Source organism: Ambystoma mexicanum, chromosome 3p (genome assembly GCF_040938575.1).
Source record: "Ambystoma mexicanum isolate Mex_15411 chromosome 3p, UKY_AmexF1_1, whole genome shotgun sequence".
Lineage (NCBI taxonomy): Eukaryota > Metazoa > Chordata > Amphibia > Caudata > Ambystomatidae > Ambystoma > Ambystoma mexicanum.
The window spans coordinates 736,141,323-736,157,646 of record NC_090925.1 but is presented as its reverse complement, the minus strand read 5'-3'; the positions used below and the strand labels follow the sequence as shown (position 1 = coordinate 736,157,646).

At 45.3% G+C, this 16,324-nt stretch overlaps 1 protein-coding gene across 2 annotated transcripts in view; it reads right to left on the bottom strand.

Moving 5' to 3' along the window:
• Positions 1 to 16,324, bottom strand: part of FBRS (fibrosin) — a 710,625-nt gene that overhangs the window by 391,645 nt on the left and 302,656 nt on the right. For both annotated transcript variants that reach the window (XM_069651625.1, XM_069651626.1), the window contains exon 7: positions 13,078 to 13,459. In XM_069651625.1, the coding sequence (XP_069507726.1) occupies positions 13,078 to 13,459 (382 nt within the window). The remainder of the gene's footprint in view (positions 1 to 13,077; positions 13,460 to 16,324) is intronic.

Below are 16,324 nucleotides of genomic sequence, written 5' to 3'. Positions count from 1 at the left end.
CCCCAGATGGTCCTCCGTCATATAGCCGACCCCAGGGTAATATCAAGTAGAGTTAGAGTCCTTACAGGAAGAAGTGAGGACATTGTCAGGTTCACCACAGTGCCCATGTGTCCTGGCTGGTTCTTGGTTGTGTAGATGCAGCTGGATATAGAAGGTGATGAATTCAAAGTGATGTGCCTAGTATAATACAGTAATGGTGGCCCTAAAAAAATGTATCTAAATAAAATACATAGACTATCCTAAAAAATCCCATACATAAGCTTCCCTCAAAATTAATAATACATAGTCTACCATCAAAGATTAATCTGAATGCAAAACATTGGCTACCCTCAAAGATTCATCTAAATGCAATAAATTGACTAGCTTGGGAGTGCATTGAGATTTCAAAACAGTGGTAAGAATCGTGTGGTAGTTGTAAGGTAATTTGGTAGTGGCAGGATTTAGACAGTGCAGCACTGGCTATGCTCCAAATTTCTGCCACCTTACCTGTTTATAGCAATAGACTGCTTTGTACGGCAAACGGGCAAAGAGGCGATTAAGGTATCCTAGGGCCTTTGGCCCCAAGGCTGCACTGGAAATCAATCCTAGAGTGCTTCCTGGAGAGTGTTGGCACCATCAGGGATGAGGGGCGGGGAGAGGGGGGGGTTCAGGGGTGGGAGTGCGTCAGGGAGATGGCCAGGTGAAAGGAAATGGAGGGTGGAGGAGGCGGCAGAGGGAGCCTTAGTCAAATGCTATGAAGATCGGAGGAGAGGGAAAAGGGACAGAAATAAACAAAGTCTACCCATAGGTTATAAAACGCTATAACTATGGGTAGAGTTACTGGTATGTCATCTGTGCAAGTATGTGACCTAAGGGGTGAAAAACCCACAAAAAACAAGTATGGTTGAGGGTTATTGGCACCTCGGGGCAGGCTAGCCATCTGGAAGTTCACACAACATGCACTGCAGCAGCTTAAGATGTAATACTCCGTGACAGAGGAATCCCCATTTGGTAACCATTCAAAATAAGAAAAAAGGGCAAAAAAGTAAACTTCTAAAGCAGAGCAATAATCAGGCTTCCTGCAGGAATGGAGCAAGCACATTCTTAATTATGGCTGTGATCAAATCAAAAAACACAACTAACAGGCAGAATGGACAGGATGAGCTAAATCCTGCAAGGTTTGAGTTGGCAGGAGATTTAAATACCCCCATTCTGCCCAAAAAGAAAGAAAAGCCCTTCGGTCGAGGAGGTGATTTAAATCCCCCCCTTAAAATCCCCATCTAAGTCAAAGGCTGTTGTAGTGGTCACAAATTTGCAGCAAGATCTGGACAAAAATTCTGTGGAGCCGGAGAAAGAGGCAGGAAAAAAGTGACTCAATACATGTGGGGAAATTTAAAGAGGACTATGTTGTCTTGATAGAAGAGTTAGGAGAGGACAGTCTCCTTGGGGAAGAACTGGTACCGGACAGGAACCTGAACATTTGTGAATACTGGGCTGGCCTCAAGTTGCAAAAAAGACATAAGTAAGGATTTCAAATCCCGGCAAACGCTTACTCTTAGAATTGATCCTTGGAAAACATGATCCGAAACTCCTGAATCGTACAAATCTATTGAGTCTTTCACAACATACCATCTCTAAGATTTGTGTAAGCGCAAAACATCGACCTAGTTTAATTCCTAGATGAGGAACGAACAGACCTCGTCCTTTTGCATCTCCATTCTTCCATAGTATATGGTGTCCTATTAGCGAAAGAAGATAAACTCGTCTCTCTTGGTTATGAGCCAACTACTCTAAATTATTACTTTAAACTTCATAACTTGAGAAAGGCCTCTAATCTGATTAATAGTTTGGAAGTCAAAGGTCTAATCTTGTTTGTTACAACGGGTTGTGATCATGGGTAAATAAACAGTTCTGAGGAGCAAGGGTCACAGGCAGAGGATTGCCCGTTATCTGCAGCACTCAGTTCTACGCAAGGGACAGAGTCAACTACCTGATGCTGAAGAAATCAATGGGGCATCTCTAGGGATAATAAAATAACTATTGCCAGGTGAGGACACTTGAGAGCCGAGCCTCCTGGGCATCTTTCAGTTTTTTCTTGGGCCTGCTTAGGGACCCTGGGCCTTGCCTGCACCCCTCTCCCCTTCTGTGTGTTTTCCACTTCCCTCCCTCCTCCCGCCCACCGCACGTGATTGGCTGTTCATCAAGGTCATAAGGGACCTCTGCAGGGCAGCCCTCGGCCCAGAAGCCCCTTCAGCCAAGGGTCCCAAGGCCAAGGGCGGCTCCTACATTGGCGGCTCCAGAGTGTGTCTGCAGATGTCCGCAGGGGAAGCCAAGGAAGCCAGCAGACACCAACAAAACTGCGAGTGTGGCATGGGTGGGGTGTAGAGCAATTACTCTACTCTGGAAAGCACCTGCCACTCTACCTTACCTTTCCATAGCATAGACTAGCACTGACATTATGTCAGTTCCATAGCCATAGACTGACATAATGCATACTTCGAGAGACTTATGACCACTGTAAATGGACTGTAAATGTTGCTTTGCAATACATACTAACTTACCTGCCAATCTTAGTTAGTGCCACACATGGAGAGAACTTCAAAGATTAGCCTGCGTCGCATCTATATGGGATCATGATTGTTAGCATGTGCCACACTCCGTGGGAATTCTTAACCTTAGCCTGTGTTGCATCTAGATAGAAATGTGAATGTTAGCAAGTGCCACACATGGATGGAATTGTGATCACTAGCCTGCCTCACATCTAGACAGAATATTGAAAATTAGCAAGTACCACACTCACTGGAATAGTGAATGATAGCAAGCATCTCAACTAGACATAATTAGAACAGCAATGATAACTAACCAATCTACTAACAATTTCACCCCTCTGCATACACCTCTCAAACAAAACAAACCACCACCGTAGTGGTCCCCTGGCGCTCTGGTGGCTCTGAAAGAGGGGGAGGGGGTGAGTTAGTGGGAATAGGCTGTAAAAGTGCAAGAGAGCAGTGATGTGCTGATGGCAGCCTTAGCCTGGTGGGACCGTCGGCTGGGCTTGGGGTGTTTTACGGTCGGTAGTCGTGTGCTGTTGTGCAATGCTATGTGTGGTTTGTTTTGTTGTTGCAGTGTAGTGAAGTTTGTGTGGATTGCTGCGTTTTAGGCTTGTGGTTGTGTTTGGTTAGAGTTTGAGAGGTGTATGTAGAGGGATGAAATGGTTTGTGGATTGGTTAGTTGGCATTGCTGTTCTTTCAATTATGTCCAGGTGTGATGCTTTCTATCATTCACTATTCCATCGTTTCAATTTTCAATATTCCATCTAGATGTGAGGCAGGCTGGTGATCATGATTCCAATTGATTGTTGCACTTCTCTTCATTCGCAGTTTCATCTAAGTGAGGTACATGCTAACATTCACATTTCTATCTAGATGTAAAGCGGGCAAAAGTAATGAATTCCAGCTAAGTGTGTACATGCTAACATTGTTACACCTGTCTAAAGGTGACGCAGGCTAATCTTGACAGTTCTCTATAGTTGTGGCACTAGTTAATATAGGCTAGCGTGTTAGGGCGTAATTCAATACAACATTTACAGTCAGGCCAAGAATGGAGTTAGGGTGGTGGTGACAAATCTCTCTAGTATGCATGGTGTCATTCTATGGCAGTCTGCGTTTTGGAGAGGTAAGGTAGAGTGGCAAGGGCTTTCTGGAGTAGAGTAATTGCTCTACACCTCACCCATGCCACACTTACAGTTTTATTGGTGTCTGTTGGCTTCTTTTGCTCCCCCTGCGGACATCTGCAGACACTTCTTGTAGCCGCCCTTCGCCTCGGGGTCCTTAGCTGCAGGGGCTGCTAGGCAGGGGGCTGCTCTGGGAAGGTGGCTTAAGAGCCTTGATAGGCCAATAGGGGTGAGGGGGAGGCGGGAGGAGGGAGGGAGGGAGGGAAGGGGAGCCGCAATCAAGGGACGCTTCGGGGCATGGCTGCAATGGGCCGGGGCCACAATAGGCCAAAAAGGAGGCATTTCATGCAGAGTCTCACCGAAGTGCTGCGCTCACCTGCAACGCCGAGATGGATTATTATGTTCAAACCGGTGGTTGGGAGAATGAAGCAGCGACATTTCCAGGTAAAATTTGGCTGAAAAACATGCCAGATGGGCTCCTCCTATTGTTAAGATCTTTCATTCGAACATGCAACAGCGGTATGTGAATCTTTCAGAACAGCCAAAATGCAATTGCTTAGCTCCCAATCAATTTTCCAACTTTCTATATGAAAATACAGAGATGAGGGATGGGGCAATTGGAAAATCTGCACCCTAGAAAGCAGTACCCTTTGCTTCATGTTTTTGACTTGCAGACACAGATTAGAAAAAGAATTGAGAAGGTCGCTTTGCTTGAGCTCCAAGGGTGATTCCATGAAACATACGAGTATGAAAAAGATAAAGTACTCCAGCAATATAAAAACTGGCTAAAAACCTATAAAGCCACATTGAATCAGAGACAAGGGGATGTTAAACCCTGGCTAAAAGAAAATCTAAACATTTCTGGACTTAATGGAAATGGTCAAGATCAGCCGTCCTTGCAATTAACTGAAATATAAGAAGCATGGGTCACATGTTTTTCTAACTTCACTGCCTGAGGTTTCATGGGGTTCTGTCAACATCTGGGAAGTCGTTGCAGAGTATTTTCTGCATCTACAGCCAAATCCAGCTAATTGGTGGTCCATTTCTGAAAGGTTGCTGATGGAAACAAGAACCACTGACTCATCAGACCCTGTCAAAGTTGATTGCCAAAGAAGACACTGCACACAGAACCCTGTCGCTTTCAATGATCAATCAATCAGGTACTGTGAACTGGTTCCCTAAAAGGCCCGACTTACATGGGGTGGTTACTTTGTTTGAGAAGATTTCAAGGGGTCAGCGTGTGTACCAGTTTTAAAAGTCTGTTCATCGCCCAACCCATGCCCCGTTCCCCATTCTTTCGAATGGGCACAAAAACCAACTCAGCAGGATATTCTGTCTGGCTTGTGGTGAATGCGAGCTGGGCAGCCTTTTAGGGGTTCTTATGTGCTCACTAAGTAGCTGCCCGCTCACGACACTGAGAAACCCAACATATATACGAAAGCAATTCTCTACCGCTACATCATGCCTATTTGTTTCATATGGGATAACTTAGTTACATTAAAAACTATCGTTAAAATAATACATTGTTGAATTGTTCCGAGGATCGGACATGTTCACTGCTTAAGTGTTGGTGTGCCCTATAATGCAATAAGCAGGTCTCAACATTCACACTAGCCATTGGCTAGTGATAGACTTGTCAAGTAAGAAATGGTGTGCTGAGTTTATGTGGAAAACTGAGGGGGGAGTGTGACGAATACCAGGCTAGTAGCTGGTTACTTCACAGGTTATCCGTGCAGTGATTGTTTAAGATCTTTTGTCTTCCAAGATGCTACTTTAAATGAATCTGAAACAGTTGTGTGTGATCCTGTTTACAAACTAAACTGATTGCATATGTAGAAATATTGCTGTACTTACCCTTTAGTAACTTAACTAATGCATGTGCTGTTGAAGAGAGGTATTTTGTATACTTAATGGATTGGAAAGCCTGTTGCTCTTGTATTAGCTGTACTTTGCAACAACCCTTCATTTCAATAGTCTCAGCCTAATGGCCTGCCTAAAAGCACACTGACTACACAGCGGGCAACAGCATACGAGATTATATTGTCCAGCGCCAATATTCACATAGTGAGATGTAAAACAGTGAACCCCGCCACATTCATTACAGAAGCGTGCACAGTAGAAGATATGCAAAATCACGACTGCGCAACCTACACAGGAGAAGGAGGGGAGGGCACAGTGGTGTGTGAAAACGCTCTCAGCGAGGGGGAAGTGTACTTTGTGGATGGGTCCGCATCAATTGATATGGACACGGGAGAAAAACACGTTGGCATGGCGGTAGTGAGATTAGAGGAAGGTGAGTTTGAAACATTAGTACAGTACCGCCTCCCGTCGCATTACTCTGCACAGGCAGCAGAACTGGTTGCACTCATAGAAGCACTACACGCAGCAAAGGGCTGTGCAGTTACAATATACACAGATTCAGCTTACATGACAACGACCGTACATGGAGGTCTAGCAAGATGGGGCCGTAGGGGTTTCAGAAGGGCAGATGGAACACCAGTGCAACATGCAGAATTGTTAAAAGAATTAATAGAGGCCCTACAAAACCCTACTGCCGTAGCAATAGTGAAGTGCCAGGCCCATACCTCCAACTCAGATGTTGTGTCTTTAGGGAACGCGGCAGCAGACGCTGCCGCCAAGGAGGCTTCCTATTTTCAGAAATACGACACCGGTGAGTTCATGATCAAGAACACAACAACTAAAGAACTGTCAGAAGGGTATAACATGATGCCCCTATCACAAATACTAGAATTACAGGAAGGAGCTAGTGCAGAAGAAAAACTAACATGGACGAAACGGGGATGCAGCCAATCAGGGACAGATCTACTATGGCGGCAAAATAACTCAGGGAAAGTGGTAATGCCACTGCAATTACTAGACGTTGCATTTCAACAGTTACACTTCCCCGCACACAACACTAAGCAGCACATCGCAGCAGAGATACAGGAAGAATGGTTTGTGCCCTGTCTCCAGGAACATGTGTCTCGATTGACAATGGAATGTACAACATGCCAAATATACAACTCAGGAATGACATTACGCACACTCCGGGGAACAATTCCCAAACCCATTGGCCCCTTCAGAGAACTGCATATAGATTATGCAGACATGGGGGAAAGGTGTAATGGCTCGCGGTACATGATCGTGGTAGTGTGCCCATTTTCAAGGTGGGTGGAAGCGGGACCATGTGCGCGACCTGATGCCAAAAGCGCCGCCAAGTTCCTAGTAAGGGAAGTGTTCCCGCGCTGGGGAATTTGTGACGTAATACGCTCAGACAACGGCTCTCACTTTGTGAATGAACTTTTCAAGGAAGTTACCACGTTATTGGGTATCAAACATAAATTATGTTCGATTTATCATCCACAAAGTAATGGCGTAGTGGAAAAGATGAACGGCCTGTTAAAGGGCAGATTATCAAAACTATGCTTCTCATTAAAGAAAAATTGGATTTACTGTCTACCCCTGGCTCTATTTGAGTTGAGAAATCAACCAAGTAAAGACCACCACTTGTCCCCACACGAGATCGTGACTGGGAGACGAATGAACACAGCACACTCTCCACTGCGTGAACACTCAGATGCTCACAGAAGCGCCGCAATATTGGGGGATGAGTTCACAGACTACCTAAGAAAATTAACAAGGGCAGCGCGCGCAATATCAAAGCAACTGTCCCCACCCTTCACTAGAGAAGAGGGAAATGTAACAGGATCTGTCACGGAGCCAGAGCAACAGCTGCAGTTAATGCCAGGTGACTCAATTTATGTCAGAAGCTTCGTGCGTCGGTGGAATGCACCACGATTTCATGGCCCATACGAAGTAATATTTTGCACGCCCACAGCAGTAAAGGTGAAGGGTTTGAGATACTGGGTGCACTTAACCGACGTACGAAAAGCATACAGCAATGTACACGAGGAGATAGACGAGGAGGCACAGACAACAGCAAACGATGCAAATGAGTAGGATGTCTAAATATCGGCTTGCGTGAGTGTGTGTGTCAACACTGGACCTGAATGGAATACTGTCAGCACTGGAATTGAATGAAATAATGCCTGACAAGGATATCAAAAAAAAAAAAAAAAAGAAGGGTGCGAGTGTGGGATTTCTTTTTTTTTTATCTAGGTGAGTGATGTATAATTAGTGAAATAATAATATTATAACTTGTATATACCCTTGTCTGTGAATACCCCTCCCCCGCACCCCCACCCGCTTCCATTCCCCGTCAAATGTATTGGCACAGATGGTGCCAGCAAAACGTTTACATGCATGCACTTAATGCACTTTTATATTTCAAACAGGAGCTTCCATGGCATCTAACGGGCAGCCTGCAACGGATAGAATTAGTAGAATGAGAGAATTAGTATATGAAAGATGTAGATATTCGTATGAGTGTGGATTATCAGTATGCATCACATTGTTTTTTATGATAATGTTTGGCTTGGTTACATATTGGTTTATAGCGTTCATCTCTATCGAGATGTACGAGGGGGGAGGGAGTAATAACACTACTGGACCAATTAACAGTACCACCGGGCCCAATACAACTGCAGATGTCAATACCAGGGAAGGTGATTTCTTGATATGGGACGGAACTAAACTTGTCTGGGGGTATCATACCACACCATCAAGTGTTGTGACCACACAAAGAGAAAAGCCACATGGTGAAATGCAGAGCAACACAGTATCTCCACCAGGGGTATCGAGTTACAATGCCCATAGTCTCAACGATCGAAACCCGTCTGCCATATCATGGTTGTATGACACCCCCACCAGCAAACTTGCCCACATTCCAAAAAACAATCTGCCAGATAGCATCAGAAAAGAAAACGACAAACTACTAGAAATACACGAAATACTATATGATGAATGGGCCCAGGGGGGCGGGAATGAGAAAGGGGGGTCTAGTTTGCCCACTGCTCAGGGGGGTGGGAAGTACATGAGTAACAAGAACATCAGACGAAAGAGAGAAACAGGGAGGAAGAAGTATGATGAGTATTATGGGCTAGGTCTAGATAAGATGGAAGACCCACGACACCCCCATCAAACAAATAAGTGGTATGCAGACATGAGTGCCACAGCTAAACAGACTACAAACGAAAGCTGTTATGTCTGTTCCCTCATCCCCCATGCATCAGGTACACCCAAAGTATTGTTACCCAAAGAGTTGCCTATTGTGGATGCCCAGTGTCTCCTTCATCTCACGCTGTGCAGGATTAAGAACACCTTCCAGGCACACGAAGTGACTTTTCGAATGCTGCAGAACGAGAAAACCTGTTACCCAAAGACGACAGGAGTAGTATGTTTGAAAGAACCATTTTTTGTGATAGAAGGGACACTTTTTTCTGACAACAAGCGGAAGGATGAAGAAGTGCTGTGCAAAGCGGAAGCACTAAGAGGTGTGGCGCCGGATAAATTACAGTGGATAGAGGAAACATGTACACCAGTATGGAGAGAACACATTTCGAAGCCGAGAATGGCTCCCTGTCCCATGTAATAGAAGCAGTCCACAACCTAGGAGAAAAAATGAAAATGGAAGGTGGAGCAGAAGCGAGCACCTGGTTTGACAACATCTTCTCCTGGGTTCCCTCATGGCTTGGAACAACTGTGAAATTTTTAATACCAGCTGTTGTGTTCCTCCTTCTACTTTTTTGCCTGTGCCAGGTGGGTCTTCGAGTCTGTGCCAACGCAGTACCAAACGGTGCAATGATGATGGTGACAATGGGCAACTCACACGGTACAATAAAAACAATGCAAGAAGCACAAGTACAAACAGGGATAGATAATTCGCCCAGGTACCAGCTGGTGCCCATATACCACGATAAAGATATTGTAGATAAGTTGTGGCACACCACCATCAAAGAGCCTCGTATACTAGAATGGTATGAGGAAGTTTGGGTAGATTTAGAAGCAGATGGTGGGTGCATATATCTAACATGTACTCCAGATGAATATGCCCGGAGAGGTGAGAGCTTAAGAGCAGTGTGCAGGGCATGGATGCCCATCAAAGGAACTCCGGCATGGGATGAGGCAGTGATGGACGAGGCCGAATGTAGGAGGATAGAAGATTTAAAGAATTTGTTACTTAAGTAACGAAAGGGGGGAAATGTAGGGGAGGACTGGTCCAAGACGACCCCCCTCGCCTGCACTTTCTCCCCAGGTGAGGACTATGGCTCTCTTGGGTGTCTCCTCATGCCACCCGGGCCCAGGTGGTGGAGGGCACACCCACTGGAGACATTGCCCGCACGTATCGAATGCCCACATCTATTAATCACAACACAAATTTAGTTAGGCCCAAAAACCATTCTCTGCCCAGTAAAGATGGTGTGAGCTCAGCGCACTGTAGCGCGGCCCCCACCCTTGGAGAACATCCCTGTTGCCGCAGCACCCTGGCAGATCCGCTGCGAGTACGTTCCCACGAACAAGACGGACATGAGCTAGCGCAATACGCTAACATTGTAACAGTTCACCTCCCGCAGTGTACTATCACTATCAGCATGACCCGGCCAGCAGGCCTGAGCAATGAGAAGAACGGCAAAATGGTCATCTGATGGCAGACAGTCTTTATATATATGTATATATTAATGTCAAGACCTCGTGCGAAATATGCTTTCTTCCACAAAATCTCCTATATTACAAACGCCTGTAGAATGTATTAAAATGAGAAAGCATGCTCCCATGATATAAGCAATGGCGAGTTCACACCCTTGCAGGTGGATACTAATAATAAAGGAACGCTCCAGGGATCTGTTTGTTGCGCATATCACTGGGCAGCCTACCTCCCATGGTTTCGCGCCATAACTAAAGCTAATGCTGCTAGAGTACACGAGAAAGCGGATGCAACTATACTACGAAAGAATGCGCGAGAGTGCACGTATCATGTGTGAATGTCTGAGCCTCTCATATGCCACCACCGTCACGAACGGTGGCGGGTCGTTCTCTATGTACTCCACTGATCTAACCACTACCTCATTTACCGCGAATGTATATGCATGTGACTGAAACACTGTAGCTGCTAGAACATAATATACAAATATGGTGCTCGGACTGGGTATAATCGAGACACATCCAGCAAAGTTGAAATGCATGTTCTAAAAGGATTTGAATAAGTATTATAGAATGTTCAAATGTTTGATGTTTATACCTAACTCAGCAACACACGAGGGAGATACCTTTGTGAAATACTTGCAAGGCCATTCCCCCTCCCACCCTGTGAGGGCTGCCAAAGGCATGAGAGCAGAGACCGCGCCGCGCTGCTTTACCTCCCCCAACCAGACTGGAGCCGCTTCAAAGATTTGTAACCCCCTCTGTAGCACCCAAGGCCACCACCCGCCACCTGCATTATTTACAGCACAGCAGTAAACCTCTGCCTGAACGTACGCGCCCCCTCGTAAACCCCACAACCCACTGGACCATCTTAGACTTATGGCCCTGTGCAATCAGGACACTCAACACTTTGACAACACGCAGCGGAACATCCATAACAACTTCTAACAAGGCAGAAAGACCTGCACCGCCCGTCCCAGGCCCCGAAGCTTAGCCCCTCGACCTATGGCCCCGGTCAACAGGACACGGGTAACCAGGCCTCGATATATTACCTCCAGACCCCTCACAAGGTGCATTCCTCCTGTGTTGCATTAACCTATAAAATAACCTATTGGAAGATTTACTAAAGAGAATAACACTGTAAATGACTGAATGACTGCGGTGTGCATGGCCGAGGGCAAGTAAGTCAGGAAAGGCATTCATCTCTGCCACAGGCCGCATTGGCACACCAACACCGCCCGGATGAACTCAAGCCGACCTGCCAGGCCCAGCCCAACCCACGAGGGTGACCAGTGACGTCCTTCAGCCAAGACCAACCATGCCGCAGCAGCACCTATAGTTAGTCATCGCCACCCAATCCCAATGAACTTGTGCCCCCTATAGTATGTAGGTTTTGATGACGTTTTTTGTAAATATATACGCCTGTCTTTGCTATTGTCAGACAGAGCGCTCTCAGAGTTTGCAGAGTTCTTTGCATGCCCAATTCTGATTGATAAACTCCCATTTACGCTCACCCGCACTCTGTCTTGGCCTTAATTCCCATTTTGGGAGAGTCCTTCATTGTCTCTCATTGCGGGGAGGATCGTGCTGTTTGGGGACGCTTGCCTTCACTGGTACTAGTTACTAAGAGGTTTGGGCCTGCATGAACCAGATGGAGGTCAACTAAGGTTGGCTTCCAAGAAACGTACTTTATTAGTGGTTCAGAAAAACCACCCAACAGTGATAATATAACACAAGCATCCCGGTAAACACCCAACTCAGTTAACCAGTTCTAATATTCCATGGCCAATGCTAGATGGTGGGCTATATGCTTAAAAAGCAATTCTAAACATTAACAAGTTCCAAAAGAAAAAAGACATACATGGGATGGAAAGGTCTCATTCATGAGTCTTAAAGCCCACCCTGGGTGGTCTTGCTTATGCCCAGTCCTGGCATGGATGAGACCTGGTACAAGGATGAACCGAATAAGATGAAAGCCACCTCTTTACTTGGCGGCTTGAGCACACTTTGGGCCCATCACTCATCCAATCACTTTGGTATGTAACTTTTTACAAGAAAACTACCAATTGTTTACACAACCAACACCACCTTCAAGTGCCGAAATCCAGTCCTCAAGCAGACCCATACATACCCACACTATCACAAATCTACCCCTTTGAGGCTACATCACCCCTCCTGTCTTTCAAAAAGGCGACCCACTTTTCCGTCCCATTTTTTTCGCACCACTACTTTATCCTTAGACTATGGTCTGATCATACCTGATGGGGATACAATATGCCTACTGTCTAGAAAATCCATGCACTTTGCTACCACTAAGCTGGTAATACGGCACAGAATAAAAGCTTCATGCCTTATATTTAAGGAGTCACAACAGCATCAAATACCTCATATCCAGAAATTCCAACAAGCACAACCACATCCTTCTTTCGTTTGTTAATACAAAAACATTTTGCACCCAAAGATCACCAAAATGTTCAGTACACTATACAATGGAAGAGACATAACATCAGTTTTCTCTCTCGGGCTAATGAGATCTGCACCGTGCACTGCTGTCATTTGCATGGCCCCCAGGTGCGCTTGTGAATTAGTAAACTAATGGATGGGTTTGATCAGTTAGGAAAATCTGGAAAAGGCATTGCAATGCTTCGTGTTGAGGACACAGAACGAAAGTACACCGAGCTGTGTGTGCCCAATGTTTTTTCAGTGCATTGTGCCTGTAGCATCGAGGGCTTTGTGTACGAGGGAGGGGCACTCGTGCTTGCAGCGTTTATGCGATGCAAATATATGGTTAAGGGATACACACGTGTTACATGAAAAATAGTGAGATTCACAAACATTGCTATGGCATCAGACGACAGAGGTTCTGTATAGAATGTAGATCTCACCCAAGCGTGCTGAGGTCCAAGCCACTGGTGTAGGTGCTTAGAGGCTGAGAATTAAATGGAGGCACCTTCATATGCATCGGAGGCTGAGGCAGGTTCTGATTGGTATGCACTTTCGGCTGAGGGGTTGTCCGTGCCACAGTCTGCAGTTGAGTCTGACATTGGCTCTGAGCCGGCGTAGGAGCCCTGGATGAGGGACAAGCTGGAGCAGAGAATGGGCTTGGCATGGCTGCCGGAGACGGAGTATCCTTTAAAAGGAAAGGCACTAGAAGAGGGTCCTTTTCCAGCTCTTGATTCTTTTCACGGCTTCGTTCCAGTCCAGAAACTTTGGGTAGCACTGAGAGCTTGGGAAGACAGCTACCATTCAAATTACTGAAATCAGAGGCTGCAATGGAACAACAGAAAGCACTGTTAAACAACCACTTTTCCAGACCCACCACAATAGCACATTCAGCACATCTCCTTTACAAAAACCACCTCAGATACAGAATGCCAGAACTCAAAGAAATATGAAACAGACAGCATGCAGCACTCCCACTTCCTTAACACAAGCGATGCCCAATATTGTAACCCACAATTCCAGCATATTGTGCAGACAACTCAAGGAAATTGATATTTTCGGAGCAGTTTCATACCACTTCGAGAATAAAAGCTCTGAACAATGAGTTAAATACAATGGCCAAGGCGCAGTTCAGCTGTTGAACGATGGGTCTTACCACTGCACAAGTTGGGACACTACCATAGATAGTACAGCGAGCATGGAATATTTACTTAAAAATCCAGTTCTCCATCATGGTTATATTCATATTCATTCACCATTCTAAACTGGAAGGTGCAAAACGATATGCTGTGTGCATGTGGAGCATTGGCATCAAATAATTTGCTTCAGCAAAGGAGCTTGCAACATGGACAATTTTTTCTCTGTGTATAGCCTGCCTGGCTCATTTATTGTTGCTGCATTAAAACCAATCAACCTCATAAAAGCACATCAGTGCTGCATTAACTCAATGCCTAACCCCATCTTAGAAAAGAAAAAAAGGCAAGCATGCTGCCATGTAAAAAGGAAACTGAGGAACACTGACACCTTACGTTACAAGGATTCAGTAACCCCTACATAGTTCATCACATTTGCAGAGGAAGCAAAGTTCTTGTATATGCAGTGCATAGGAATGATCCAGGATTGTTTTTCCAGCGTCTTACAATACAGGGTCTTCTTGCATGGTCGGAGGGAACAGTTTATGAATATAACAGACAAATTGAATTGCAAGTAACTGGTCTTGCTCCATCATAGAATCACCTTTCTATTTCATGAACTTTGAATATAACTACAAGCTCATCCTGGACTACTGGAAGGTGGGGGAACAAGCAAAGGAGATGAACAGTAAAAAGGAAACCACCAAGCCTAGCAATACACCATCGGGCTAAAGTCTACTTGGTTGAAACCAAATGCCAATATTTTTTTTTTTTCACCCTCCATGTGGTGGTGCCTTAGGATGGCTAAGGCTAGGAGGCGGCTTGGGAGAGCAGGCTGAAAAAGTGTAATTGAGCAGTAAAGGGCTCCTAAACTCCCACCCACACCTTGTGCGCTTTATACAATCGCTTTGTGGCAGGGCCCCATACCTCAAGCATACGCTAAGAATGAGATTACTTTTTTTTGTATTTGGCATTGCTCATACGCTATTGTGAGGAATTGCAGGCCACAGAGTGGTTTTGGTGACCATGGATTCATGCGGTCACAAAAAAAATGATAAATACGAAATTTTTTAAAGCATAATTTTTGCATGGTCTTACGCTGCACTCAAGCCATCATTGCTACCTGTTTAAGTGTAGGGTCTGGCCAAGACAACGAAAGAGGAGGTTCCATCAATTTCCTCATAAATCACTAGTACCTTCTAAAGTCAGTAATTGTTAGGGTACTCCAGTGGCCCAAGTGAGAGCCAAAAAAACACACTAAAGTCCAGTATTTATGACCATTTCTTCATATTGAACGTGACCAAGTCCCATGCTTGGCGATGGAAGTAGGCAGGTGGTGGCCCTGCGGAACCTTCAAGTTCCAGGATGTAGGCCTGCAGACGAGACATGGGGGATACCCTGGAGAACTTTACTGTGGTCCTGTCACATAGAAGGCGTCATTTAGACGATATCTGCAATACTTCTCCCGTCTGTGGGTAGAGAGCTCCAGAAAACACCATCCACAGCTTCCCTAACTGCAAAGACCCAACCTCTCCAAGAATAGTCCCCAGGGGAGAAACTTGAAAAATGCAGTTCAGCTTCCCGAGTGTCTACCGAAGAATGCGGTTCTCAAAGACAAACAACCAACCAAGCAACCCTTCCGGACAAAAGAACCTAAGCAACTTAAACCGATCAATTAAAGCTCCATAGGGTCCATTGACCGTCACCAGAGCAGACCAAAAACATTAAAGGATACCAGATTCCTAAACAATTCTGCTCATTTGGTTTTGAATTTGCATAAGAATCAGGTCTGCCTGCTAGAGAATTTCCTGTACTTCTGCATTTTTAGGACCAGGCTCGGCACCATCAAGGTGGTAGAAATAATGCAGAAAAGGGCAAGAAGATGATCAAGGAGAGGAGGTGGTGAGAAACCTGTCCCTGCCACAAGAGGCAGTGAGGTGGGACAGACCAAGAAAGACCAGATTTAATCGTGGTAGTACAAAATCAGAAGAAAAAAGGGGTAGAAAGATATAGATATGCGGATGCCTCTTATACATAGAGTAGGGATGACCCAGTATGTGCCAAGGCCTCAAATGGACAAAAATAATTTGATTAAAGCTCTCCCCAGCTTATAGCCGGAGCTAGTAAATGGATCTATGAATTTGAAAAACAAACAGGAGGGGTAGCCTTAGCATTAGGAGATTTTAAGAGTTTACTGGTCGCCATATTTGGGGACCAGGCTGAGGACATATGGGCAAGGGTCGGGTACACAGGATAAGTCTTGTAGATAATGAACATGATGGAGCAGCCTTTAATGAGGTAAGACCAAGGGTCTGGGATGCCCTACGAAGGATGTACAGAGATACCCCTGACTTACATTATTCAATGGAGTGCCCAATGGGTGATGGAGGACACAGTTAGGTTTATTCTTAAGTTACAGGAAAAGTGTAGAGTTGAGACAGTACCATTTTTCTATTTAATCATAAAGAGGGGATTACCAAAAAGAGGTCCAGAAGGCACTAGATAAAATTGTGGGAACTGAAACCAAAGGGTGGGCAGAGATACAAAGTATAATAGT